General features: G+C 44.1%; 1 protein-coding gene across 2 annotated transcripts in view; it reads right to left on the bottom strand.

Annotated features, from left to right (window-relative positions):
• Positions 1-385: 385 nt before the first annotated feature.
• Positions 386-26,474, bottom strand: part of DOCK3 (dedicator of cytokinesis 3) — a 158,888-nt gene continuing 132,799 nt past the window's right edge. For both annotated transcript variants that reach the window (XM_088527203.1, XM_088527196.1), the window contains 16 exons: positions 25,392-25,496; positions 21,319-21,460; positions 20,324-20,490; positions 19,693-19,779; positions 19,078-19,257; positions 17,983-18,066; positions 16,586-16,702; positions 15,468-15,589; positions 14,090-14,225; positions 13,526-13,607; positions 11,398-11,550; positions 7,726-7,844; positions 6,731-6,818; positions 2,757-2,879; positions 2,078-2,160; positions 386-1,546 (listed from right to left, as the gene is read on the bottom strand). In XM_088527203.1, coding sequence (XP_088383329.1) covers positions 1,040-1,546; positions 2,078-2,160; positions 2,757-2,879; positions 6,731-6,818; positions 7,726-7,844; positions 11,398-11,550; positions 13,526-13,607; positions 14,090-14,225; positions 15,468-15,589; positions 16,586-16,702; positions 17,983-18,066; positions 19,078-19,257; positions 19,693-19,779; positions 20,324-20,490; positions 21,319-21,460; positions 25,392-25,496 — 2,295 coding nt within the window. In that variant the 3' untranslated portion in view covers positions 386-1,039. The remainder of the gene's footprint in view (positions 1,547-2,077; positions 2,161-2,756; positions 2,880-6,730; positions 6,819-7,725; positions 7,845-11,397; positions 11,551-13,525; positions 13,608-14,089; positions 14,226-15,467; positions 15,590-16,585; positions 16,703-17,982; positions 18,067-19,077; positions 19,258-19,692; positions 19,780-20,323; positions 20,491-21,318; positions 21,461-25,391; positions 25,497-26,474) is intronic.

Raw genomic sequence — 26,474 nt, 5'->3', positions numbered from 1 at the left:
TCCTGGGGCAGGAAAGTTGGGGAGGGGTGTCATGTTCAGCCCTGAGGCAAGAATTTGGGTGTATTTAAGCCACCTTTCCTATACTGGCTGAGTAATCAATCAAATGTGACATAAGCAATTCAACTTTATACATATTTCTTTACTTGTTACTTTTATTTTCTTTAAATGGGAACAGAAATGCTGGTGTCAACAGCCTGCCTGAAGTTAGGCATTAGGAAGGCCTACAATCAAGTCGCAGCTCCTATGGCTACAAACCCCCTCTCATCCTGTAGCGTAGGTGAATATCATTCCAATGAGACAGCAGGTTGGGTTAGCCACGGAAAGCAAATTTAGGAAATCAAACAGTATGCGAAGAGAAAAAAGAAAACCAAAAAAAAACAAAGGAGGCAGAGTTTGTTGGAAATGGTATCTTGGAAATCAGTGCATAAGCACTGGTTAGATCGCCTCAGCACCTGTGAACCAATGCAGGGAGATCACTGCACAGATATGTACAATCCCGCTCTCAAAAGAGCCAATTTCTTCTTAGAATTGCCATCTTCCACTGCCTGCAGCTCATGCACCTTCCAGCCTGACAGTTCATAGAATCCCTGAATTCAGCAATGAGCTTTCACTTCTGTACAGCAAAGAAGTTAAGTCCCTAGTGCAACTGCTTCTACTCGTGTGCGTCTCAGAACTGGGAGGAAAGCAGTTTTAAAACGAACTCATCACATTTCCTCCCTCCCACCCTCCCTCCCCCAACTTAATATTGTCTCTTTTCAGCTTCTGTGGGTCTCGGTGGCTCACGTGCCATGTGGAGGTTCCGAAACCGCAGAAGGAATAAACTGTCCACTGCACAGAAAGTTAAAAACACATCTGAAAGGTGTAAAAAGAAACCAGAAAGGAAAGCAGCAACCTTGCATGCTGGCCCAGCTGGGTGCACGGGCTCCAGCCGTTAACTCACGGCAGTAGAAAACTGGTTTGCTGTTCTCCGAGTCCTGACGTCTCTCCTTTCTTATCAGGCCTGGAATGATGATGGAAGCTGCTTGCCCAGGAATTCTTCCTACTGCTCACTGATGCCATGCTCCCACGCTACCCTGGCTTGCTCTTCCTTTCCTCCACTCACTGGCTGGGATACTTTGCGATGCAATGGCCGGTGTTTGTCGTCATCTTCAATGATCATTCCCTCTTCGTTCTCCAGGTTTGGGAGTCGGGAATGGTAAGGTTTGGGGGGTAGCGCGGGTGGGTCCATGGTGTCCTGAGGAATGACTCCAGAGGGTGCGGAGTGACTTCGGCATGGCTGGGATTTGAGTGACTCAATGACATCAGGCTCAGAGAGACTGTACCTGACAGGGAGGTAGGGGGTCTCTAGGTCTTCGTCGGTATTCCAGGACTGGCTTGGGACAGAATCCATGGTGTCTGTGCGAGGAGGGGCTTCGGAGGAATGTCCAAAATTACTCTCGCTCAGGGAGGAAACGCCGCTGCTGGCACTACCCGATAAAGTGGAGTTACTTCCATCCAGACCGGACTGGGGACTAGTCGGTGATGCAGGGATGGGATGAAGAGGGGACTGTTCAGAGAAAGATAAAAATCCAGTTAAAACTGACAAAGGAGGCAGCTCTTCATCACGTTGCTACGTGTTTCATTTTTCTACAGTTTGTTAACAATGGTACTGATGGAACCAATTCCTTTTGTGTTCAGCATGTCAACGATTACTGTCCCTGTGCACATTACCCTGACGTGGCCAAGGAGCGCACCTGACAGCACTGGAGTGCTCACACAAAGGGCAGTTGTGGTGAAATCCTTCCCTCCCACCATATCGAAGTCACAGCGTACTGGGCTACGAAGGCAAGTGGAAGGGCCTATGACGCAGCCAAACTGTTTCTATAGAATTTAGTTGTGGAAGAGCTTTCCACAGCTGAAACTGGAAAAATTGTGGATAAACTTTTGGTGGATTTTCTCATGTTTAAGTTATTAGCCCATTAAAAATAGTGTTTCTGTATTCAGGAGCTGCTCGGAGGTAGGGGAAGAGGAGGGGATTCCTTCAGGAACTGGTATTTTCCCTCTGCACTGCTCTGCTCCCCCGCCACGGCGGTGTTACCTTGCGCAGCGTTCGTGCGGGCAGTGCTGGAGGAGCATCGCCAAGCTGGTGATGGAAGGCATCGAAGTGCAGCGAGTAGTGTCCTGCAGAGAGACAAGGAGCAGACATGCAGACTTGTACAGCCTCACGGCGACGGAAGAGTGGGGCTTTCCCGCTGAAAATACCAGGCAGCAGCTCCAAGTGCTGATAGCTCTGCTCCAACCTCCTTTCTAACAGATCCTGGGATTTGCATCCATCATGCAATCGCAAAAGGCTAATGAGAAGTTCAGAGCAATGATAGATTTCCACCCACCTCTGGTATCGAGGATCTCGTGGCAAGGCAACAGGCTCATAAACAACAAACACTTGCAGCTTCATTTAATAGCTCTGTAACCTTAAGCTACTGCTGAAGATAGTCACTGGCAGGAGGCCAGGCCAGGCTTCCAGCACTCACAGACCTAATCCTACTCGCAGAACACACTGAAGTCTGCATTACTGTAAGGAATGTAAAAGCTGGAAGATTTAAAAAAAAAAAAGTGCAATATTCAGCCTAACAGACAAGAAAGACTTTGCTTTTATTTTTCCCCTTTTTTTCTGATTGTTTGTACTGAAGAAACAGGCCAAGGTGAGTTCTCAAGTCAGTGGCCAAGGATGGTGTTGCGCAGGAAGCACGCCGTGGCCCTGCTGGCCGTTTCCTTACCATGGGGCAGGCTTCGGGGAGGTATTGGTGGGGCCAGGATGCTCCCGGCGTGGGCGGACAGGAATGGCAGGGCCTCTCTCGTCCCGCTGTCTAGGCTCCAGCTGCTGGGCGCTGCCGGCACAGCTGGAGGAGTGAAACACAGTGATCTTGGGTGACACAACGGGCTTGCCGGCACCAGGACTGGCTTTCCCTTTAGCACCCTTTAGCAGAAAAGACGGGATAGATTCTACGGACTAGGTGAATGGTAGGATTAAAAGCACACAGAGAGATCTGCTAGGTTGCACGGTTAAGGAAGCGAAAGGCCATGGCAGGGGCTGTTAGTCTTGCCCCTTCACGAGCCCTTGGGCTCAGATATGAGGAGCGGGAGAACTCTGCAAGGTTTGTGGCAAACCACCGAGGAGGTCAGAAGAAATTTGAACGATGGAACTGCAGAGAGGGGGGTCAGTTGTTAGCAAGGCTGCTTAGCAGAGATTACAGAGCAGCAAGAAATGCGCAGCAGAACCCCGAGGAAACACAGGAACTTGGAGGACATGAGGGTAATTACACCTCAAGTCGATCAGCAGAAGTCACGACGTTCAAGGTAAAATTTACTGAGCTACAGCATAATCACAGATGTTGGTTGCAAGATATTTAAATACAGTGGTTTAGAGCTTGAGCATTCGTTAATGCAGAGAAGGACAGGAGGCTCTCCTCGTATATTGAAAGTAATAAAAATTCAGTAAGTCTACCGAAGAAGAGCAAGATAAAAATAGCTTTTGCCATCTTCAGTTTGAAACAGAGAGAGTAGAAGCATGGAGAAACAAACATGGAGTTGGACAGCTGAAGAGAATTTCCCCTTAATTAAAATGCCTGCAACTGCTGTGGTGCATCTCTCTTCTAAAATTACTTTGAAAGGTTTCTCTGGAATTCTTCCTTAGTTCATGAGCAAATGTAAACTCAGGCACCCCAAGGACTTAAAAATCCCCATTATAAAGAAAACAAGACCACAAAATGACAGCCTCGTAAGGCAGAAAAAAACCCCAAAACATTAACATGTTAAAGTAAACGTTTTAAAAGAGAAGCACCCTGCAACTGAGCAAAGACATAGGATGATACCAAGCACCCCGACAGAGAACAGGTTCAAACCAATGCTGTGTTTCATCTGGACACAGGTACAATGGCTTCAGATTAATTTTGTGAACAGCCTTGCCTGTACTCTACATGTGCCAGAGTGCTCTAATTGGGACTGTAATTGGTGTCAAAGGCTAAAAGCAGAGAGGACGGTGCTGTTATGCCAGTGTGTTATTTTCTCCTGTGCTGTACTGGCATCAGGCAAGAAGGGCAGAACAAAAGCCAATTTGTTTGACCTATAAAACCATTGATTTTATAGTGAGCTACTCTCCTGGGAGTTACTCTGTCAGGATTCAATGTAGCCTCTAGCCAGCAGAGTTACTCTGAATTCAGAGGATTCAGTCAAGGTCACTTGGACAGGTGTGAAGGTAGCTCAACTGACAGATATGACAATGTCCGAATGTCTCACCAGGAGAAAGGCTACCCGGTTCCTTCTCCAAGATTTAAAACTATGTGGCCAGGGAACTAAAGAAATTTCACCTGAGTGTCTGATCGGGCATCACTTGATGTGAAGGAGGACAATAAATCCCTCAAATTCCTCTTGATACCTTCACACCTTGCTCTGTCTCTGAAATCTCTGACTGCTGTATACTGTTGGTGATCTCATTATGATTAAGAAAATGGTCAAGAGGAAATTAGGATGTGTGTATGAGCCGTTTCTTTTACGCTGCTTTGTAAACTGGGTACCAGCTGATACCAGCCCTTGAGGACAATTAACATGCAAAATTTAACATGTTTTTACAGAACTACAGAACAAGCATGCCTGGATTGCACCCGAGGTACTCACTGCTACAGGAGATCGATGCGGCTCAGCTGCTGCGAGTAATTCTTTGGATTCAGCGTGACAAGGTGCCAGTATTTTGACTACTCTGGTACTGTACTGATACCACTAAGAAAGATTATTAAAAAATGTATACAATAATAATAACTGGGCCCTACTGACCAGCAACAGGAAATGTGAAGAACATGGTACTCTAGTGCATAATCCTCTACACATTCTCAGTGTTCCCTCATTCACTCCCTTTTGAGTATTTAGGAGAGCTGGAAATGATGCTGAGGTCACAGCACTTCGGAGGGTGGCTGCTGCCTGTTAAAAGCAGCATTTTATCCAAAAAGCTTTGTGAAAAAAAACATCTAGGGGAGCTCCCAGTGCTCTGTCCTTGCCCAGCTTGCTCTCCTGTAACAGTACTCACTTGGAGGGCCAAGTTCAATTAGGAGGGAGGCTGCATTTGAAGAGTTAGACTGGGCAAATGTCACCCTGCTGTCATTGAATGAACGAAGCTTTTGACATGGCAAGGAAAGGGGCTGAATAAATTCATGGGACATCACTTAAGTCAGGATGTCATTTGCCTTTTTTTCACTTAAAAAGGATGATGAGGGTTCAAAGGCTGCAAAATGCCAGTAGGTGCATTTATACTACCACCGTGGCCAAAGAGATGGGATTCCTGTAACACCATCCCCTAGGAGTAACCATGTACATCGAGTGCATCTTCCATGTCTCCTTTGCACAGCTTGGAAGCAGAGACTGTCCTTGCTCTCTTTTTCTCTGCCCTGTGTACTACACTCCTGCATAAATACTTCCAGCCAATACAAGTTGAAGTACTAACTGTACCTTGCCAACACACATATTTACCTGCCCATTCCTGATCTTTCTCCCGTCCAGCATAAGAAACTCTCACCATCTCCATCATCACATGCTCAGTCCAAATTCAACAGGGCTAAGACAGAGCTCTTAATCCGCCAAGCCACGTTTTGTCTCTCCATTATAGACAAAAATTACCATTCTGCTATTTGTTCAGTACAGCAAGTTGGCTTTTGGTCTTGATCTGGACCTCTTCGAGGTCATCACATAGTAAAAGTGATGGTGGATTCTGATTTATTAAAAATTCCAAAAGTTGGATTTTTTTTCCAAAGGATAGGATTCAGTTAAGGCACAAGTACTGAAACAAGAACATTGAAAGAAGTCACGTCCAGTGGCCTGCATTATGCCAGTCAGACCGGAGAAGCACGATGGTCTTTCCCGGCCTTAAAACCTTTAACCTTTACAATATCATTTTTCCTACTCCTACGCAGGGCTGTTGTTTACAGCAGAATCCTTGACTCAGACTTTAGCTCCCTTGTGCTTTTTCAGATCATTTTTGAGCCCATCGCTTTGTCCATGGAACCCCTTTGACAAGCTCCTGCTTTTCCATTACATCAAACTGTTTTTCTTTGTGTTTTCTTTTGTGTTAACTATCTGTCATCCTTTGCCAGCTACTGACAGGCTGATTTCCCATCTATTTGGAGACCTGTCATGCCAACCTCTATGGTCACCTGGGAAATCTTCAACATAACCTCTTAATGTTTTTCCCTCCATGCTGCATCTTACCTTATATCACTGTTGTGCTTTAAACTCTTCCTTGAAATATTCCCCTTACTAACAGAGATTGGTTCCTTTTCTCAAAGCAGTGATTTTCAAAAGCATGCATCCTTAATGATACATCTAAATATAAAACTGCCTTAGAAAGGAATTACAAGAATACGTTAATGCTTTGAAGGAAAAAAACAAGTATTAAAAAAACAAAAAAGCTCCAAATCCTGCAGTCATTAAATTCTCATTTGCTGCTTTGTGAGTTTTACCTGCTAAAAGTTGCAGGATTTGGCCCAGTGAAAAACTCAAAAGTACTCTCTGAAATAGAGAGGTTTGTGCAACTTCACCCTCCTATGAGTGATCTGAGATGCCTATACGTTGGCAGAAGGCCCAGTTAATTAAACTCCCAATTTAAAAATGAAGACACTGAGCCAAGGAAGGCACAAAGAAGCTGCAGCGTGACCACAGTAATAATATTTTAGGTAGCATGTATGTTAACTAGGAGAAAAAATACCTTTCTCAGCCACAGACAGGTTGGGATCACTGCAAGGTTTGCATGGTCCGATCATCTGCTGGATCAAGGCGCGCTGGAAGCTTGGAGGCTAAGAGAGGGGAAGGTCAGCACAGGAAAGTGAAAATAGGTACACAGCAGGTGGTGCAAAGCCCTGGGACTTCCCCCTTACTTTCTTTAGGAAAAAAAATAATAATTAAAGATGTACAGGAATCTTAGGCTATGTGTGCAGTAGCAAGTACTGCAGTGTGATACTAGGGGCTCTGTAGAGCGTAAAAGTGTTGAGGACCCCTGTTCGCACTGCTCACGGGCTCTGGCTGAGCTCAGACTAGTTCTGGGCTGGTCTCGTGTCCCCTGGCTGCTCAGGTTCATCACATGCTCTTCTGGACCTCACCTTCTATTTAGTTTCATTTGAGAGAACTGAGTTCATGTGCTCTGAGACTGTTCTTGGATGGGACCTGAAGGAGATGCCCTCCACAAGCCTGAGCCAAACTAAAATGCAGGTGTGTGGGCACAACCTAAATTTCTCCAACTGCCAGTAGCTGATAAGGGGGCAGATTGTTCAGAGACCCTGTATTATTTCAGTCTTTTGTGGGCTTTATCATTTCTGGAAAATTGCCATAAAGGTGGTTAGAAGCACCTTTGAGACCAGACTACGGGACAGACATGCTTCTAGAAAAGTTAATACATAGCATGACTCTGTGATGGGCCCGGCCAAAGCTGGGAAGAAGAGCCCATTTTCACAAGCAATTTCTGTGATTTTAACATTGTCATTACAGTCTGTGTCACTTGACTACCAACGTGGGTGGCTCCAGTAGACAACGATTGTGGAAATGTCTGCATGTCCTCTTGAAAAACCTGAAACCCACTCTGAAAAATCTCATACAGAAGTAGTTGTACTTTCCAAACAGCCAAAACAGAGCCCTGAGGCAATCAGAAAGGGTAGAAATGAGTCCCACCTTGGGGCAGCTGAGCTAGACAGCAAGGAGAGCTGCTACCTGTCCGTTCTCCATGAGTGCTGCGGGGTACATGGCGCTGCTGGGGCGGTCCCGGTGGGTCGGCAGCAGCATCATCAGCTCCCGAGAGTGCCGGTACTTATCTGGTAGAGAGGGAGAGCCTGTAAACGAGTGAGAATAATCACGTACACGTGACAGACAACAGCCACGGCTCAGCATGCCCAGCGAGCTAGTCCTCCTTGGCAAACCGTTGGCACGATGACCTGACGGGACGCGAGGAGACACGGCGCGGAGCCCACTGAGCAGCTAGCGGGTGGTAGGGTACACAGCACAAGGGTCAAAGAGGACCTGGTTTCCTGCAAACAGCTAAGGACTTTCTGCATATGGTGGTTAAGACATTGCTAGTTTTAGGTTGCCTTCTGGCTCTTAAAAAAACTGTTTATCTGCATGGAATCAGCTGTGGCTCTGCTGCTTTACAGCACACAGTGCTCCCTCATACTGGGAAGTATTTTGGGGTTATCCAAATGTGATTAACATTGTGCATTTTAGGACTAACTTGGGGGAGAAAAAAAAAAAAAGGGTAAAAGCCTAAGCTGCACCGTTCAGTTGGAGCAGGAAGCTGCTTCAAGCCTCAGTTATGGTAAAGCCTGAGGTGTGGCCATGCAGTGAGTGATACCACGCCTGGCTTCCTCTTTGTTAAAACAGCAAGTTGTAATAAATTGAATTTCCTACAAACATGGGTGGCACCTCACGCAGGTGCATCCACGTGCCATGGAGTTACTGCTCAGCGTGGTGTTAGCCTGAGCTGGCACGTGGCAACAGGAAATGTGCTAATACTTACAAAAGGATAGCAGGGATATGCTTGATTTGGTAGATTTAACTATAAGCTGTCTGAACAGTTGTCAAATTTGAGAGATTGGGGTGTTTCATGTACAGTGTCTCCAAGAAGTCAGGATTATCTGGGGGTCATGTTCTTCAAGGTGAGCCACACAACACACTTCCTTCTGATACGCTACAGCTGGCGACAGGTTTGCCCCAAAAACGATTCCTTTAAAGTACCACACAACCACATAGGGTGCCCAATATTAGGCACAGACTGATGTGCTAAAGTGAGCTGGAACTGGCACTGCTCATTTAAGAGTGTCACAAACACGACTTAACAGATGGCAGCACACAGCGCATCGCAGAGCCATGCCGGCTGTCGGGGAATACATGCCCCCCTTTTGCAAACTTTCCACAACCACACACGTTACCTGGACAGCACTCCAACATATGAGCAAAGGCATTGGGGCTGGTTAATGCAGCTTTTACCCCAGCAAAAGCAAACATGCAGTATGGGGGACCTCAGCACACAGTGGAAGGGACAATGTGTCCAGCAGAATGCAGGAGAATGTCCTACAATTGCAACAGTTGCATCAGGGGTGGCAGAGCCCACATGAATCTTCACCCCATGCCTGCATCAACAGCTGCAGGATAGCTGCATTCTCATTCCAAACTCATTTTCGCCCCAGACAGAAGACAGAAACATGGACAACATTCTCTGCTTGTATGTACACCAGCACCTTGGAAAACAGGTGAACACTTTATGCTGAGTCTCTTTACTCGCAGGTCACATATAGCCCTGTTTCTGCAGGATGCGGAACTTTCCCTTGGGCCCTGGACTATGTCACCACGCAACCAACACTAGTTTTTCCCCTTTTGTTTAATCTGTGGCACTTGTCCTTTTCTTTTTTTGCCCAAGGTGCAAATCACCTCTCTGTGCCAGCAGTTTATAAGGGATTGGAATTTCCACAAGATCTTGCTCTGCAGGACCTGAAAATATCTCACGTGTGCTAAATAAGGTGGCAGAGTCTAGTTTAAGAAACAGGCCTGCTAGCTGGTGCCCTACACTGGTAAAGAAGCACAGCTACAAAGATCAGACTTTGCCAAGCAAATTAAGCACGGTAACTCCAAATTGTGGGCTATAGGACTGGCTATACTGAAGCATTTATTAATAATCAGGGCTGCTGCTCCAGCCAGATAGCGCATTGGCCAGGGCTCCTTTTCAGAGACTGGCAAAGTGTAAAAAAAAAATAAAGTCAAATATTTAAAAAACTTGCAGGGCAACTGCCGTGGCCAAAGGAAATGCTGCAGTATGTGCTGGGGCTCATCCCTTTCCACTCGGGTTCACTAGGTACAGTTGATGTGTTCAGTGTTGTATCTGTTATTAATGGGAAAGCAAAACCTACGCTGAAGACAAAGGTCATTTTTCATTTTTTAATTACAAAAATATTAATCCACAAATAGTATGCATTTTAAGGAATGCAACTGAAAATTATTCCAGTAAATCTTCAAATTTAATGAAACTGTGTTCCCAAATTCATTATTTTTATTGCAGTTAGGAAAGCAGGTTGCTGCTCTACCAAATCACGACATTTTAGCTTTGAGAGGGATTTTAAGGCAAGAAAATAGTTTCTTGCAAAGTGCTGAGTAAGAGACCAAAACTCATTTTTGGCACCTGAAAAGGGGGCTGAAGTGGTAGGGATGTCTTAACTGGTTGCTCATTAAGTGTCAGATTTTCCTTTCTGGAGTGCCCAGGAGGAGTCGCAACCATATTTTAAATTGAATTACTAAAAAAACAAAAGACAAACAAAAAACCCCAAACCCACTCGTAGCTCTTTCCAGGCCTTTCTGTTATACTTCCTGCTTACCAAACACAGGCTTAATATAATTTATTTAACTCCAGCAGGGCTCCAGCAGAGCCTCGGGAATCATCTCGAATGAAGCCAGAACAAACTTGGGAATCCTTCCTGGTCCTGCACACAACAGCAGCGTTGCTGTCTGGATAGGGGAGAGCCCACACAAGGTCAAGCCAGAGGAAATCTGAGACAGGTACTTGTTAATCTGAAAAACAGAGTAACTAGTAACATCCTTCCCCATAATTAGCACAAGCTTAGAGAATTCTTACTGGGTTCTGATGGCATTTTTTTCTCTAATTCTATTTAAGACCCTGACTCTAAGTTGTGTACATTGTAATCTCTGTGTAAACCTTGCTGCTTTAATCTCCTATTTATTGATATCACCTAATCATCATTAACCTGTTTCCTTGATGAGCATCTTTTCAACAAAATACTGATTTAATGGCTCTCATTTTCTTTGGAAAACAAAGATGTGTCAAAGATGTGTTTACCAGTGTCAGATGATTTACTAGTCAAGTGATTTACTAGTGTCGCTTTAGCTGCATCGGTAGCCAAAAGAAGCGACAAGCATTTGCATTAATCCAGCAGGATTTTAAAATCTTATTTCTACTTCTCCCTTCCCAAGCACGACCCTTTCATTGAAGTTTAATCTGCCTCATAAAGATACCTGCCTCCTCAGAACAGTGTTAGTAGCTGAGCTCTGGAAAGAACTTTGCAGTTAAAACGAGAAGGTGCTACAAGAATGTAATGGGATGTTTTTTTCCACTTTGAGGCTAATATGTGGATTTATAAGGGAAACATTAAAACAATTGATAAAAAACTAAAACCAGAAATGCTCGGCTTAGAGCCAGAGGTGACCGAGATGCCACGCTGATCAATTTCAATTGAGGTGGCCCGGGTGAAATGAACTGTTGGCCCCCACAGACTTCCTGCCTGAGGTGCTCAGCTGCAGCAGGTGACTGGCGTCGCTGGGTTGGCAGTCTCAGCAGAAAGGCCAAGGCTCGGATGGCTCACGGAGACCCAACTGTCCTCTCACCTCTAGAGGTGGTCCCTCCGGCACAGAGATGAGGCACATTGGAGGGGGCAGCGTGGGGAAGCTTGCACGGCTGCCGCCCATGCTGTATCTGCTCTGTGGGTAAATAGAGGGCTTCAGCCTCCAGTGTTGTCAATCCAGCACCTTTCACCAGCACTAAATTAAAAAGAATATAAATAAATACAAAAAAAAAGGAAAAAGAAAAAAGATAGAGGTGCATTGGCAGAGCTGCCCATGTAATGCTTGCGAAGTACCTTGCTCCAGCCAGCCACACTAGTCTCTCATTCTTATAAGCATTAAATTCACCCCAAACCAAAGGAAAAAGCACCAAGGAGAAAACCAGCGCTGTATTACCACAGTGGAGCTTAAGCGAAGGGCTTTTCCTTGCCATGAATAATTCCATCCCAAATTGCAGTGTCATAAAACCATAGGAGTGACTTGCACACTGTGAAACACAGACAATATCTGGCGCTTCACTAGAAATCTCAATTTACACATGAGTAAACTGTGAATACTATACTTCCCTACTGTGAAAATGAACAAACCTACCCAGGAAGAAATCTTTTATCATGAGCTGTCAAAACATTTTACTAAGAGCAAAGAATAAGATAAAGATCTATTCATTTATTTTTCAAAATCATTATTTCCCTATTGCTTCCGTGTCCGTGGCCATTTACACTGCCTGGTTCCCATCTCTGGGAGGTGCTGTTCACTCGGCTGTGGGCAGCTCGCCCTGCAGTAGCACTCGCTATTTTGGTTTCTAAGCGACAGCAAAGAATCCAGCGAGGAGGAAATCTGGGGATGCTCGGAGGTCATCAGGCTCACAGAGACCGGCACAGCCCGTTACTGCAAATACAAGACCTTTTTAAAGCCTAAAATGATGTGAGCACCAAAACCCTTCAGATCCCCCCAGAGAATGAGATCTCGCATGCCAGCTAAGGCACCTTCATTTAAGAAGTGTCTTCCTGACATCACAGCCCTATTTTCGGTTCCATTTTCCCCTGCCCGCTCTGCAGTTTCATTGTGTTACTCTGCTAGTTGAATCATCGTTATTCTCCCTCCAGCCCTTGGCAACTAGTGAAGCTGTTTGCATTTTGAAGACTTCCATTTCTCACCTTCCTCCTCCATGTGACTGTCCAATTAAATCACTTGGACACATCTGTATCATTGCAACAGCCAGTCAGGTAAGATCTTACTGCTAGACCGAGCAAAAACGCCCCAGACTGGCTGAAGAGGATGGAGGCTTTCACTTGTTATCAAGCAGTAAAAACCTTCCCCTCTGTATTCTTATGCAGACAGACAGTTCCCCTATAAGAGGAAAAGGGATAAGATTGATAAAACAGTCTTTATCTCGGACTGCATCTTGGAGACCTTCGAAGTGCATGAATCTGTAGCCGAGATCCCCAAAGGAGAGAAAAAAAAAAGTTCTGAAGAGATGTTACCAAAACCAGGAGTTTACACAGGGTGGTTCTGCTTCAGTTCTGAGGCATGGGGAGGCAACAATGAGCTCTATCTCCAGCTGCTCTGGCAGCAAAGGCAACTTAAGCACCCCTACTATCTGCTTTAATCTTTTACTTTACTCAAGAATTTCCCAGTGGGGAAGTCCTTTTACTCTGGTACTTGTAGTTCTTATCTCTCAACATTCATTGGATATATATGCTTTCATATGCATACATTTATGGTAACCTGTCTCCAGTTCATTTTTTATCATAGTTCCATTTAAATGTAATATGAAATCACTTTTTTTTTTTTTTTGCCTTTGACTTCATGATCTACCTTTCTCAACTGCCGTACCAAAGAATACGCTTGTCTTAAATATTCTTGTTTTCTTCTACATTGCCTGCCACAATTTTGTGGGAGGACAGTGGAGACCATGAGGGAATTTAACTGCCCAAAACCAGTGTATCTCAAAGACATACTCCAAGTATGACTGAAAAAATGCCAAATCCATTTTGGAGAATGAAAATCATTTTAGACGAATCATTTTGAAGAGATAATTCCAACTCCAGAGGAGAAACATTGATGTATTTCAGTGCAGTACAGCAGTTCAAACAATATGCCAACCAGCTGAAAGATCCAGGGGACCCCAGGAGTCCCAGGTGACCCTTCACCTGAGCCCGTCCGTTCTTACCTCGTGCACTGGAAGGGGCAGAGTTTATCATCTGCGATGGTGCAGAGTGGGTAGAGCTCAGGCTTGAGGTGGAAGGGCTGGCCTGGGACGAGGACAAAACAGACACGTTGGTGACTGAGCCTTGGTACCTGGAGCTAGGGTAAACAAGCTGCAGGAGGCAAAGAAATCAGCAAAAGAGAATGCAGCGGATCGGTGCATTAGATATTCACCTGTCTCGGATCACCCAGGGTGACCTCTTGTCTAGGAAACAGCTTCTGTGCAACCACTACTGACCTGCAGCAAGGCTGTGGGAGTCATTCCAGCCTCTCACCAACCATGCCCAGTGTTAGCAAGCATCCCAAGCATCCCCGTGTGCTGCATGGGTCCAGTAAATAACACGCTGGCTAAATATGATCGCAGACCACACTGACAATTGATGATTTCTTCCCCAAGTAAACCTGACTGAATTACTGTTGCCTTTCTTGAACCACGTCAGATTCGCCCCGTTCAGGTCTTTGAGAAAAACCTCACCAGACAGATCCGAGTGCCCGGACAGGTGAACTACCCTGCTGCAAAATGCTGTACCTGCATGTGGTACATATCCTCAGCAGTCTCCCCCACAGAACTGTCCGTGAGGATAACCAGGTTTCCCGTTTCGCTGGAGGTGTGTGACGACAGGGAGGACGACGAGTGTCGGACTGAACCGAGCAAGTTCAGCGGGCTGGAAAAAAACCAACAGAACAAGGGCACTATTGCTTTTTGAACCTGTTTTTCATTTTAGGAAGCTTAATTCTTCAAGGCTAGAAGTACCTGCAGCTTCCCTGCTGCTTCAGGTGACCTCTAGCTGTCAAATGCCTTGAGAAAAATCACCCCAAAGTAGCCAAACACAACCTTTCCTAAATAGACACATTCGTGGAACTGGAAATAAGGCTACACTTAAAATAATTTAGGATGTAGGATGTAAAATCTCGGAATCCAAAGCCAGGTTAACAGCATGTCATCATCCTGGCTGCATATCCATTCTGTTTACAACAGAACATGCTGCAACCGCTCTCGTTTTTAATGCTGAAGCACTGTGTATGGAGACACATTCCCAAGGAAGCCAAGCAGAAGCCACCCAGGTCAAACGCAGTCTGCCCGTCCACATACGCTGGGCCTCAGCAGTGCAGCTGAAAGTGACTTTGTGGCTGGCAGTAAATGACACCCAGCGTGCCTGCAGGCTGCTCTCTGGGCTCCAGCACAAACTGCATTTTTTCTTTCTCATTCTCCATCATGGGCACAAGGACTTAACTTTGTACACCACAGAGTCCCCCTAATTTACCACTAAGAACTAAAAAGGGCTTTACGAATTGGTGAATTTTGAGGAAAAACAAGGAAACGTATGTTTTCACCCAGACCCTGTCAGCTGCTAAATCCTTAAAAGCAGCATAAGACCTACTCAATTTCAGTACTAAAAAGAATACCGCCATCCTGGATTCAAGAACAAGTCTCCATGGCTTTTCATGCCAAGCTTAAAAGCTGTTACATGGATCCGCAGAGCGAAATCAAACGGAGTACCAACAGAAATTTCACAACTCGAGACCCACTCCCGTTTTTCTACCAGCATCATAGAAACTTTCAAACAATCATTTTTTGCTGGATACAGAAATGTTGTTTGTCCCGAAAATCCCAGTTTTTGCCCTCAGTCACTATCAATACCAATTTTTATGGATAGGTACTCAGTTTCAGTAAGCATCTATATTTTCAAATGTCTCTCTGAAAGCTGAGTGGTTTTTCTTTTTTTTTCCTCCACTTTTCTGATTGAAACAGCCATTCTGATGGCATTCGGGTTGATTTGATCAGAACTATGAATATTTTTGGAGTTTCAAAAACGGGGTATTCATTAAGATGCGTTCTAACCCAAACAAAAAAAATGTCCTTTTATGTGTGCAGAAATCCTAGGTATTTCAGTAGCAGACGCTACCTGTGTCGATGCACCAGCTTTATGCTCTCGGGGCTCATCGGCCCATGCGAAACCAGAACGTTGCTGCGTGGTGTGCTAGAGCCAGAACAGGCTGGACTCAGCTTATCCAAACCAGGTAACTCCTGCACAGGAAACAAAAATTGCTTAGATAAAACAGCCAAAATTGGTCAAGTTGGTCAGGATAAAAACCCCATCTCTTTCGATGTTCTCAACAGCTGTTCTAGTTAGACCTAAGAGCTTCAGCACTATTCTCTATTTATTTCCAATAATACTTTCTAGTCACCATGTCAGGAATTTGGGAGGATAACTTTGGAGATGACAGCCATCTACATTTTACAGGAAAACAAAAGTGACCTTGAGAACACAGATCTTGGGCAAACCCTCAAGACAGACAGTGAACTCAGGTTGGCAGTGGTGACCCACGTGGATCTCTAAAGAAGAGGCCGTATGTTAAAATTCGATGCTGCCATTTGTGGCCACCCTTGCAGTTTTAGAACTCAAGTTTTTAGAAAATATATACTCCAGCTGGAACGTAAAACACTGAACATCCGTATTTCACATCTGGAGGCAGTTGCCTTTCCTATACAGGAAACAAAGACCTATGTCTACAAATGTGTATACTAGGAAATGTAGATCTGTAATACAGCATGTCCTGATCCCCAGATTTGGATGTCCAAAGTAACCAAGAGGAATTTTGGAATTTCATCTATAAAGAAACACTCCTGCGGGCAGAATCCACATAATTGGCTTCCAAATTATGACAATTTTTTTTAGAGCTGAACATCTAACACTTTCTAATAATCTTTCTTCTGCTGCTTTCCACACTTTCTGCTATGTAAGACAATGGCTGAAAATTAAGCTTTACCACTGTTCTGTAATATTGAGACATAAAAAAAGAACATACAGACACTAAAAATCTCCGGGAAGAAAGAGCAAGTTAGCAGACTTGCTAGGACTCTTGTCTTGAACACCAATCCATAATTGATTTTATAATTTGGCAATGCAGTACATTTAATTAATGCTGCATCTGCCCAATTCTTGTGTAAACCTTGCTGCCGCTGGCAGAAGCCTTATCAACTCTGAATGACTCAAAATAGGAAACCTGGGTATTGGCTTACGTGGTACAAGCTGGATCGCATCATCTGGAACTGATCTATCAGTTTCTTGTGCAGAGGACGCATTTCTGGGTGTACAAATTTTTCATGGACTGCCAGACCCACTCCTAAGACATGCACCTATTGAAAAGAAACCGTAACAGCACAAAATCAAATAAATCCTGTCTAAGAGACATCACAGAAGCCCATCCCTTAGTTCTGGCAGTGAGCATGAGAGCACTGTAATGTATCGCACTGTTCGTTTGCAAGACTGCTGGTAATTAAGTAAGCCTAGGAGACCTGGCAAGTTCCTATTACTTCAGCAAGTACTTTAAGTGTGAACCAAGTACATTTATGTCATGTTGGATTACACTTGCTAGCAATAACTGTAAAAAATTACCGGATTGATTCACTCTCCAGAGTGAACAGCATTAAGTCCTCACACAGATAATTCATTACAACAAAGAATATTCCTTCAACCTGGTGTCAGAAAAGGGGTCAAAGTTGCCAACAGAGATTTCTGAGAGAAGCTTCTGATAATTAAGCTGAACAGTGCAGTGTTGCATGCATACTCACCCTTTTTGTTGCTCATTATTTATTTAAAAAGGTCACATTTGCAAAGGTCAAAAATATAATATTAATAATTGAATGAGATTATATAAACTCTCAGATGAAAGAAAATAGCAGTGATAGCTGCCTTTAGATGTATGTAATTCCCTACATGATCCAAACTCTATACAAACAATAGCTAATTAATCTTCAAACATCCTCTTGAGGATTGAAGGGAGATAAGCATTATCTTTATTTTACAGATGGGAAATCTGAAATGCAGTAAAGCAATTTGTTGAAGAAACAGGCCTTGTAGCTCCATTCAGATTTTGGACACATGGTTTAATAGAGTGTGTTTTGCCAAACCTCCGATGAACAGAAATGTGATTTTCTGATTTCACTCCCATCAAAGCATCCAGCTAGTTTTATCTACCAAGATGTTTCCTACAGCCACTAAGAACAGTAAAACTGTAGATAATATTAATAGGCATTAAGTCTTCCCATGTGGCTCTGCCAGTGTTATCTCAGTCCTAACCCAGACTGCCCTGCCTCTTATCATCTTTGGAATCTACTGGGAAGAGCTGCTTCAAAACGATGCCAAAAACGATGGCGGATTGGAAACGTGTCGAGATATGTGGATAGGAAATGGAGACAACAAAACTTATGTAATCTCATCTGAGCTTCAGCTCAACTCTCATCAGCTGAATGGTTGCTCATCTTGGCCATCTCTCCTCCGTTTTTAAATATACTTTAAAACTCCTGTACTGAATTTTTTCACTTTTCAATGGATCAGCTGGATCTGGTCTGTTGAGACTGACTGCTGATGGATCCAGACCTGGTAGCAATACTCTTCTGTGACTAAAAACCAGTACCTGTTCCTGCATGAGCTCCTTGAGCTGTGTGATTTTCTCTGCATCCCCAGGGTGTTTGGTGATATAATCTTTATCAAAGAAAGCCTGTAAGGAAAGAAAAAAAAAAATCGTTCTGCTTCCTGGGAGAGATTTCATCATAAATCTGTGTCAAAGATTAACAGGAAAAGGTTTAAAACTCTAGGAAATTGAACCATATTAACCCAACAGCAGCAGCCCAGCTGTACTGCATTCGGCACTGTAGGATTCAGGCAAAGCTATGGCAGTTTCAGCAGCCCAGGTGACCCTGCTGCTCTGCTAGCAGCCCCTGTCTGGAATGGCCCAAGGTAGATCTCCCCAGCCCTGCAGAGTCACAAATCCCAACCAGGCTCCCTACATGACAGCCATGAGCAACACTGCCATGGCTTCCATCGCCCAATTGTTTGAATTTTGTATTGCTTCCTTCATAAAACTACCTTAAGCTAAAGGAATTCAGTGAGTACAGACAGAACAAACGAACACCAAGGATGAGGAGGAGCCTTCTCTACATGTCCCACACCCATGAAACACTGCTCTCATTTTTCAATACTTCACACTAGAATTCCCTTTAGCAACACGAAGCCGTAAGTAACAGTTTGCCAAAGAACATACTAGATAACATGCTGCATATTGGAGCCTTTTGCAGTTACAGCGAGGCTGAAATTAGCCTAGCACAGAATGCTTCACTAGCTCGAGTCAGCAGCTCTTCATTAAGAAGAGAACCCCAATTGGTCTGTTACCTAAGTCCCACTGCCACCTTTGCAAAATGGATTTACAAGGAAAGCAGCATTAAATGAGTAAATAAAACAACTTTCTCCTTCACTGTTGTACCTGCCAAGTCAGGATTTCCAGGTAAGTCAAGCTCACTCTTAAGAAAGCCCATTATCAACTGTGTCTACTTTAATGTGACATCCCAAATCCATATTGGGTGCCTATGTTGGCACGAGCTATTAAATTTTAAATTTGTGTCCAGATAAGGTGCAAGAACATTTGTTTTCCTATTAAGTGGGACTCCTTTTGAAACATGGGAAATAGCACTGAGAAACGGGGATGCTGAGTTCCCCGCGCAGCCTGGCTTACCTCCTGGTATCGTGCAATTCCCCCGTTCACCGCTGCATCAATCACTCCATTCAGACACATGCTGAGAAGATTAATGTTCCCATGCATTTGTTTGTGCTGGTACTGGCTTATCAGTGTTCTCAGCTCCTGGTTTTTGTTCTCAACCACTTGAATGGCATTTTCCAAAGGACTTACTTCAACCTCAAAGACAAGAAAATACACTTTAGTTCCATGGACGCTTCACTGTGATTTATTATCTTCCTCGCAATGAAATGGTTCTCCCAGATTGTTCTCTCTCGTTTTTTACTGCTTTGTTGAAATCTAGCTACGTTAGCAAACTTTACTATTGGTACTGCTATATTTTAGGTCACTGATTTGCGGTAACTTCTTTCTGCAAACTGAAGACATGATAACAACGATGCGATATTCCATCTTTTTGGCACTTTCTTCATTATATTGTCATGTTCCTCACCCTGCTCCCCTAGTTATGTTGATTACTTTTGCTAAACAGCGGGAAAAGGACATACTTAACCACCAGTAAACTGCAAGATTGCAGCCAAAGAACTTAAATGGCCTATTCCATGTCCTCAATAATTCATCATTCCAAACCTCACATATAGGAACCAGAAATGTTACCAGTTCTCTTCTTTCCACTTCAAACCAACGAGAGATCCCAGGCAAACTGTGAGTCAAGGTCAGAGTGGTACGTTCAATCCACAAGCTCTGCAAAGAATTGAGGACGGGAAGGACATGGTGAACATGATGCAAAACATCTGCACTTTTGCTACAGGTGATAAAAGAGGTAAAGCTTAGAGAAGAACGGATCAACCTTTTAAGCTGTAGCATATATTGCAAAATGTACTGTGATTTCCTGTTGAAAGTCATTTTATATTTAACACCATTAAAGAATTCAGTATGTTTTAAAGAAAGATCTTAAATATTTCTATTAATATTTAGAGCTCGTTCTGTCACGGGAAGCAAGAGGACATTGTGGACATGTACGTGTCCGTAAGAAAACTCCAACCAAAAAACCATTATTGTTTCAAAATAGATTTCTCTTGAGACTAAAATAACTCACCTTTAAACCAGCCAGTGCTTTTATCAGGTCTGGGGTGTAACCACCAGACTGAAACAGCCACTGACTCTTTGACTTACTATAGTATCTTCCATCATAAAACCAGATTACTTTAAGAGGTACGTCAGCAGAAAACAAGAACATTTGCCTTGAAAACACTACCATTAAATACTGCTTACTGACTCCTTCTACCTTAAATTCGTTCTCCTTGTCCTTCGGGCCTTTATGGAAGGGCCTGTCGTAGCGGAACTTCCGGATGTTGTTGACTCGGTAGAAGCTCTTTATGCGATCAGGGACACGGTCCATTTGCAGCACATCTATGTTGTCTGGGATGGGAGTCACCGCATAGATCTGTAAATCTGCACGAGGTAGTCAAAGAAAGCACGGGACACGAAACAGGGAAGCTAACGCTACTGTGGGAAGAAACAGAATGGTGAGTCCAGAAAGTTGCTCTCCCCTTGGTTTTCCAACACTCCTCCTTGCAAGTGGAACGAAGGGACACAGGAAGACCAGAGCTACTGGGATGGTCTGCAGGAGTTATAGGACCTAATGGCCAGATCAGCCAAGGAGAATGCCTGAGGATGCACCAAGTATGTAGTAAGAGCTTCAGTAATGTCCAGAACAGGCAAAATATCCATTTCTCTTTAGTGTGATTTAGAGGTAGGTGCTTATTTCATGCAGACATTTCAAGTACATTTTCATAAGTGCCTCTCCATATTTAGGTACTGAAATATATAAATATCTTTGCTAAATCTAGCCTTAGATACTTCAGCTTATCTGCAACAACAACAACAAAAGGTTCTAATTTAATCAGTTTACAAACCAGTTTAAACTGGCTTAACTGCAAAATGATCTCTGCAAGCATAAACAAACCAACCTAAATATACAGTCTCTCTGCTCTGTCCTACAAAGAACTGGTGTCATATAGTGAAAAAGAATAGGATTGAAAATTAGGAAGAAACACCAATTTCATTAGTATGCATTTGCTGACAACGTGGTTCAGTCCCGCACAGTATCCTTGCTGGTTTCGAACAGCAGCATTCCTCTAACTAAAATGTCCCAGAGATGGTAAATATGACATGGTTCACTCCTTCACTGTACACAGCATTTTATTCACTGCACCGCTTCCTCCTCCGGGCCCTACCATGGCTTTAGGAATCACAGTTTGCCTCTTCAGTGAAGGATACACTGGGCATCGCACTGCAGGATGGAGTCATCGGGGTGGTTCGGGTGCTGCATGGCAATGGCCTGGGGGAACTCGCTCAGCATGCGCTGCTGGAAGGCTTCCAGCCTCTCGTAGTCGTGGCCCCGACACACGTACTCCTTGTTCTGCAGGGAGGACAAGCGAGGAGGCCCGTGAACTGCTGCATTTCCCCCGGTTGCTTGTTTGAAATAAACCTCCTCAAAACTAAGATAAATTTCATCAGTCTTTAAATATCTTGCTTTAAATGTTACTGCATCAAGATAAATTACAAAGTAAATATGCTAGCACAAGACTAAAGCATGCATGCAACACAGATGGTGTATTTCACTCCCTCCTTTTTCATTACAGAGTATTTCCTCAAAAAGTCATGAAGAAATAGACGGCTCCGCTGATCTCTCAGAAAAAAGGTGACTCTCCTTCTGCAAAAGTAGCATCCAGTCCTCTGGTCTTGTCTGACCTGCGTTCTCAGATTAACATATTGGCCAAAACATAGTCCTTGACTTGACTCTTCCACCCTGGGAAGGCTGCTGTCAAACGCAGTTAACACAAGGCAAACAAAAGGCCTGGGATTTCCATAGCGCAGACCGAGGCATCAGTTTAGCAATTCACCAGTTATCTTTAGAGAGGAGGCATAACAACGAATCCACAAAAAACACTTCGAAAAAGAAAACGTCCTTGGTGTCACAAAGACTTTACTTCAGTGTCTCGGCTACATTACCTCAAAACAGAAGTGGGATCGGTGCTTGTGTTGCCTGAATGCAAAGCCTATCAAGGCGGGCAAACCTCTACTGCTGGCAATTTCAACTCCCATGCAGGTAAACACATAATAAGAAGTACGGGGAGATTTTTCACCTTTATAAAAGAAAGAAATCCAACCAGCAAAAACATCTCCCCCAAGTGCTTCCCCCGCATGGGAACAACTGCTGCCTACTCAGCAGCTTGTGCTAATTGGCCTGGGGACGGGAGCTGCCCCAGCAGCTCTTAACCCTGTCCAACTGCTGCTGCTTCAGCTCTTTTTAACAAGCCGGCGCCCACCGCAACCCTGACAGTCCTGCACGTTCGTCTGTGTAAACTGAGCCCGGCGAGGCAGGAAAGGGCTGCACGGGCTGCTTGGGCCTCGAGAAGAAACAGGAGCAAATTCTGCACTCCCGAGCATTACTTGGAAATCCTTCCCTGTACCATAGGAAGCCTGCTAAGCATTGCAGCACTGACTTGGTTAATTCCCTTTAGAATAATTTTCCATCCTTTACAAAAAGGTTACAAAAAGCACCGAGGCCGGTAAGAGAAAAAACATTGTTTCACTACACATGGAAATGTAATATGCGGTGGTACATTTTTAATACACAGTTTAATAGGTTAGTCTTTCCTCTACGTCTGCTTGAGCTGGAAGCTAAGTTAAATGCGAACAATAAAAATGTTCCCAGCTGCAAATAAACTGTGCAAGAATTTTTCTCCTGCTGTGCTGGCAAAATGCAGCAAGACAAGCAGAGAAATTCAAGCAATCCATCTTCATCTGCATTAGTATATTTTAAACAGATTTCCCCCAAAATTAGAACCTATAAAAGACTTTAGAAATATTATGTCATAGAAAAAAAAGTCTGTTTCTGATAGTTAGGCTAGTTGGGATAGTTGGGCAGGTGGGCAGCTAGATGGGCACTAGCACAGCCTAGTGATTTCTGTGCAAAAACAAAGAGAAAATCACAAAAGGAGAGGGATAAAATATGGACATGGAAATCTTTGGCTTTGCATTTCATCCCTATGGAACAGATACCGTGTTCCAACCGTGACATATGTCACTTGCTATGCATCAGCCAGAGCGACTGACGAAGGGGAGAAGCTGCGTGATGAAGCTTGACAGTTCGGTGTCTTAATGCCCAAACGTCGCCGCTATTACTGAATTTGGAGGGAGTCCACATCTGAAGGTGAAGCTCTTTGTGACACTTCCTGTAGTCCCTATTTTGGCTTTTGATTGCAGCAATCCAGAACCTGCAAGCCTATAAATAAAACTATTGTGATTCTAAAAATACTGCCCTGAAAACGCCTCAAGGCTATATTTAATAATCTCTTCAGACAGATGCCAGTGCAAGATTGCAGAATGTGGCTTGTCAAGCCTTACTTGAACTTCTGCTAGATGGAAAACATGGAGAGCTTAAATTTGCTTATAGGGGAATGCTAGAAATAGATGCAGAATTCAGAGCAGCATGAACAATTCCCAAACAAAGGGTCTATAAAATCAAGGATGCAGAAGAAAGAGCGGCGGTTTTCTGTTATCCACTGAAGAGCATGAGCAAAATAAATGAGGAGTGCACGGAGCCTCTTGATCACTTTAAATCACTTCTGTATGCATTTGAGGATTTTAAATCCATGTAAATCTTTTTCTTCTCTAGAATAGCTGCTACCAATCTCTTTAGAGCACGATCCATGCAGATGCAGTTGCTAATGGGCTTAGCCTGTGCTGCGCGATGGGTACGCTGCATGGATCATTAGAGAGAAAAAGGAGGAGGGTGGCTTTTAATGAGATTGCTGCATTAGTAATCGGCTATCACAAGGACCGCTACCAAATATAATTGCAGAATTAACAAGGATTATAATTATGTACACTCTTGTTCGCTGTTAATGTCTCCATCCAAGTATCCATCTTGTTTCACCATTTCCCAAAGAGTAGGTGTTGTGCACTGAAAACCTCGACATTTATTAAAACACATCGGCTTCACAGAAGCCAAATAAACCTGTAGGATCCGTAACGTAACACGACAAGCTGGATTCCCCAACCCTCAAACACAGGAGTGCTGTGGGGCCATGGTGAGTTTGCTGACATCCCTCTTCCAAAGCATCTGCTGTTCAATATAAAAGAAATTACTGGTTTTCCCTGGAGAGCTTCAGAAAGGGTAACCACTGCTTCCCGCTGCAGCTCTTGTCACTGCTCAGCCTCCTGCTGGCGCCATGGCCCTGCTCAGCTTCTCCTGTGAGTAACACTTCATCCATCAGTATTTTCCCTCCTGATTCATTCTAACTCGCCTTCATTAACAGCAATTCAACACCAAGGTTGAAATCCCAGCTTAAAAAAAAAGGAACAGAGGAACCAGAAGGAAACTGCTGGGTGCAATTTTCAAAATATGGGTGCTATTAAATAGCAGTTTGGGTTTGTAGCTTCTCGCTGCATGACTCAGGATGGTGCCATCCCTTGTCTAACTATTGCTTTAAAGCAAATACACGACATGCAGCTCCCGTCCTCCAAAGCAGGCTCCGTGCTGGCTTGTCCTGTCAAGCTGCATGGCATCCACGATCAATTTGCAGGCAGTTTTTACAGCAGTTGTCAGCTTAATTCCATCCTCACCCCTAATCGGCAACAAGACCCGCTATGAACAAACACCCATTTTTAAGATTCACTGCTCATTAGGAAAAAGAAGATAGTTTGACTCCTTAAATGGCTCGAAACCAGTGGATCCTGCAGATGCCAGCAGACAGCACGCTGGAAGTGGGGATGCGTACAGAGGAGCAGATACACGTTTCACCGAACAGAAAGGCAATTTTAGCTTGTAGACAACTTCAGAGTATCAGTCTGGTATTTGGATCATCCCATCATACGAGACTTCTCTGAGCATGATAATTTACAGTGCTGAAAACTGGTGAAGTAACAAGCGAGCTTTGCTGCACTAGACAATTTGCCTAATACAGAGTGAATTTGTGCTGAGACTGCACGTGACTGGTTAAAAATACACATGGGCACGAGGCAGATTTCTGATGTTTGTGCCCAAGAACATGCCCAGTGCTTTGCAGCCTTCATTTCGGCTGGAAAGCTGGTTCACAAAATACTAAAAGCCCTGGTGCTGAAACCTTTTATTTGGTGAATAAAAGGCACAAAAAGGCCACAGCACTGATCACTCTTCAAAGCAAAACTTTATCTCAAAAATAACTTAATCCAATTTAATTTAAATAAAGAAAAAACCTGAACAGCAGATGTCATTCCATGCTTCATCCCCCGCAAAAATCCACAGCCTTAGATGCTAATTAAAGCCTGGCAACGTTGTCCCTTTTTTATATAAACTGGCTTACCCGCAGGAAAAATGGGAATTTCCGACCATAAAAACCAACTCGGAAAAACTCAGGCTCCAAGCGCTGCTGCTCCATGATATTGTCATAGTAGGTAGCTTCCATTTTCTGCGGAGGAGGAAAACAATTTTATCAGACTCGCAAAAATGCACTGAAAACAGCAGAATCTCAACCTGCCTTTAATTTTTCCATTCCTTCTTTGTGCTCACAGTTTCTTTATGAAAGGGCTGATTTTTTCTACGTGGTGGAAACACACTGGGTATCAGTAAGGGGTATCACCATACCCATTTTTTGCCTTGAAATGACTTAGGATTTTTTTGTCTAGTTTCTTCTTTTAAACTAAACCGGTCTTGTGTGTAATTTTCTTTGTGCATTAGAACTAATGGCAAAGCTGAGCTGAAGCTCCGTGTCGCCTGGCTGCTCACACTGTCCTCTTCTAGCCACATCCTCTCCCCCGTAGCTCAGGATCTATAGGATTGCCTGAAAAATCCCCGCAGTTCAATTATGTTTGCTTTAATTGGGCTTGGAAAGGGCATGAAAAAGGAGGAAACAAAATGCTCTGTGTACCCATAACCTTAACACGGAACAAAAAGAGAGTTCTGCAGAAAGGAAATGGGCTTTTTTTTTCTTTTTTTCTGCTTCCAGTTATTATCATTACAGCAGCACGCTAGCGTTTATAGCGAGAGTGGGATGTCGAGACCCCTTGCCAAGCCAAATCTCCACTGAAACGCTCACAGGAATTTTACCATTGCAAAAAGGCAGCTTTTTAAAGCGAGGGATCGGTCGGGTGCTTTGGCTTCCGCTGCGGGGGACCCTCATCGCAGCTCCGACTTCGAACGCTGCAGCAAGGTTCTGTGCTCCGTTCCCACACGTTACCTTTCTTAAGGGAGGAGGTCTCAGAATCCTCGCAGGAAGGATAAAGGAATGGGCTGAATGATGTGAGTGGCACAAAAACAAAGGCTTTTGGAGCAGGGAGAAATTCAGTCAATTCGGGTGAAGGCAGTTTTAGGGAACTTGAATAGAAAACAGGCCTCATGCAGGTGAGCACAAGAGGTGAATTGCTTCCACTGATCAGCCAAGATGCTC

The sequence above is a fragment of the Tinamus guttatus genome, unplaced genomic scaffold, assembly GCF_059628265.1.
Source record: "Tinamus guttatus ecotype Peru unplaced genomic scaffold, ASM5962826v1 Tinamus_guttatus_pri_ptg000026l, whole genome shotgun sequence".
In the NCBI taxonomy this organism is placed as follows: Eukaryota; Metazoa; Chordata; class Aves; order Tinamiformes; family Tinamidae; genus Tinamus; species Tinamus guttatus.
Note: the sequence above shows the minus strand (reverse complement) of the source record. Positions and strands in the feature narration are given on the sequence as shown.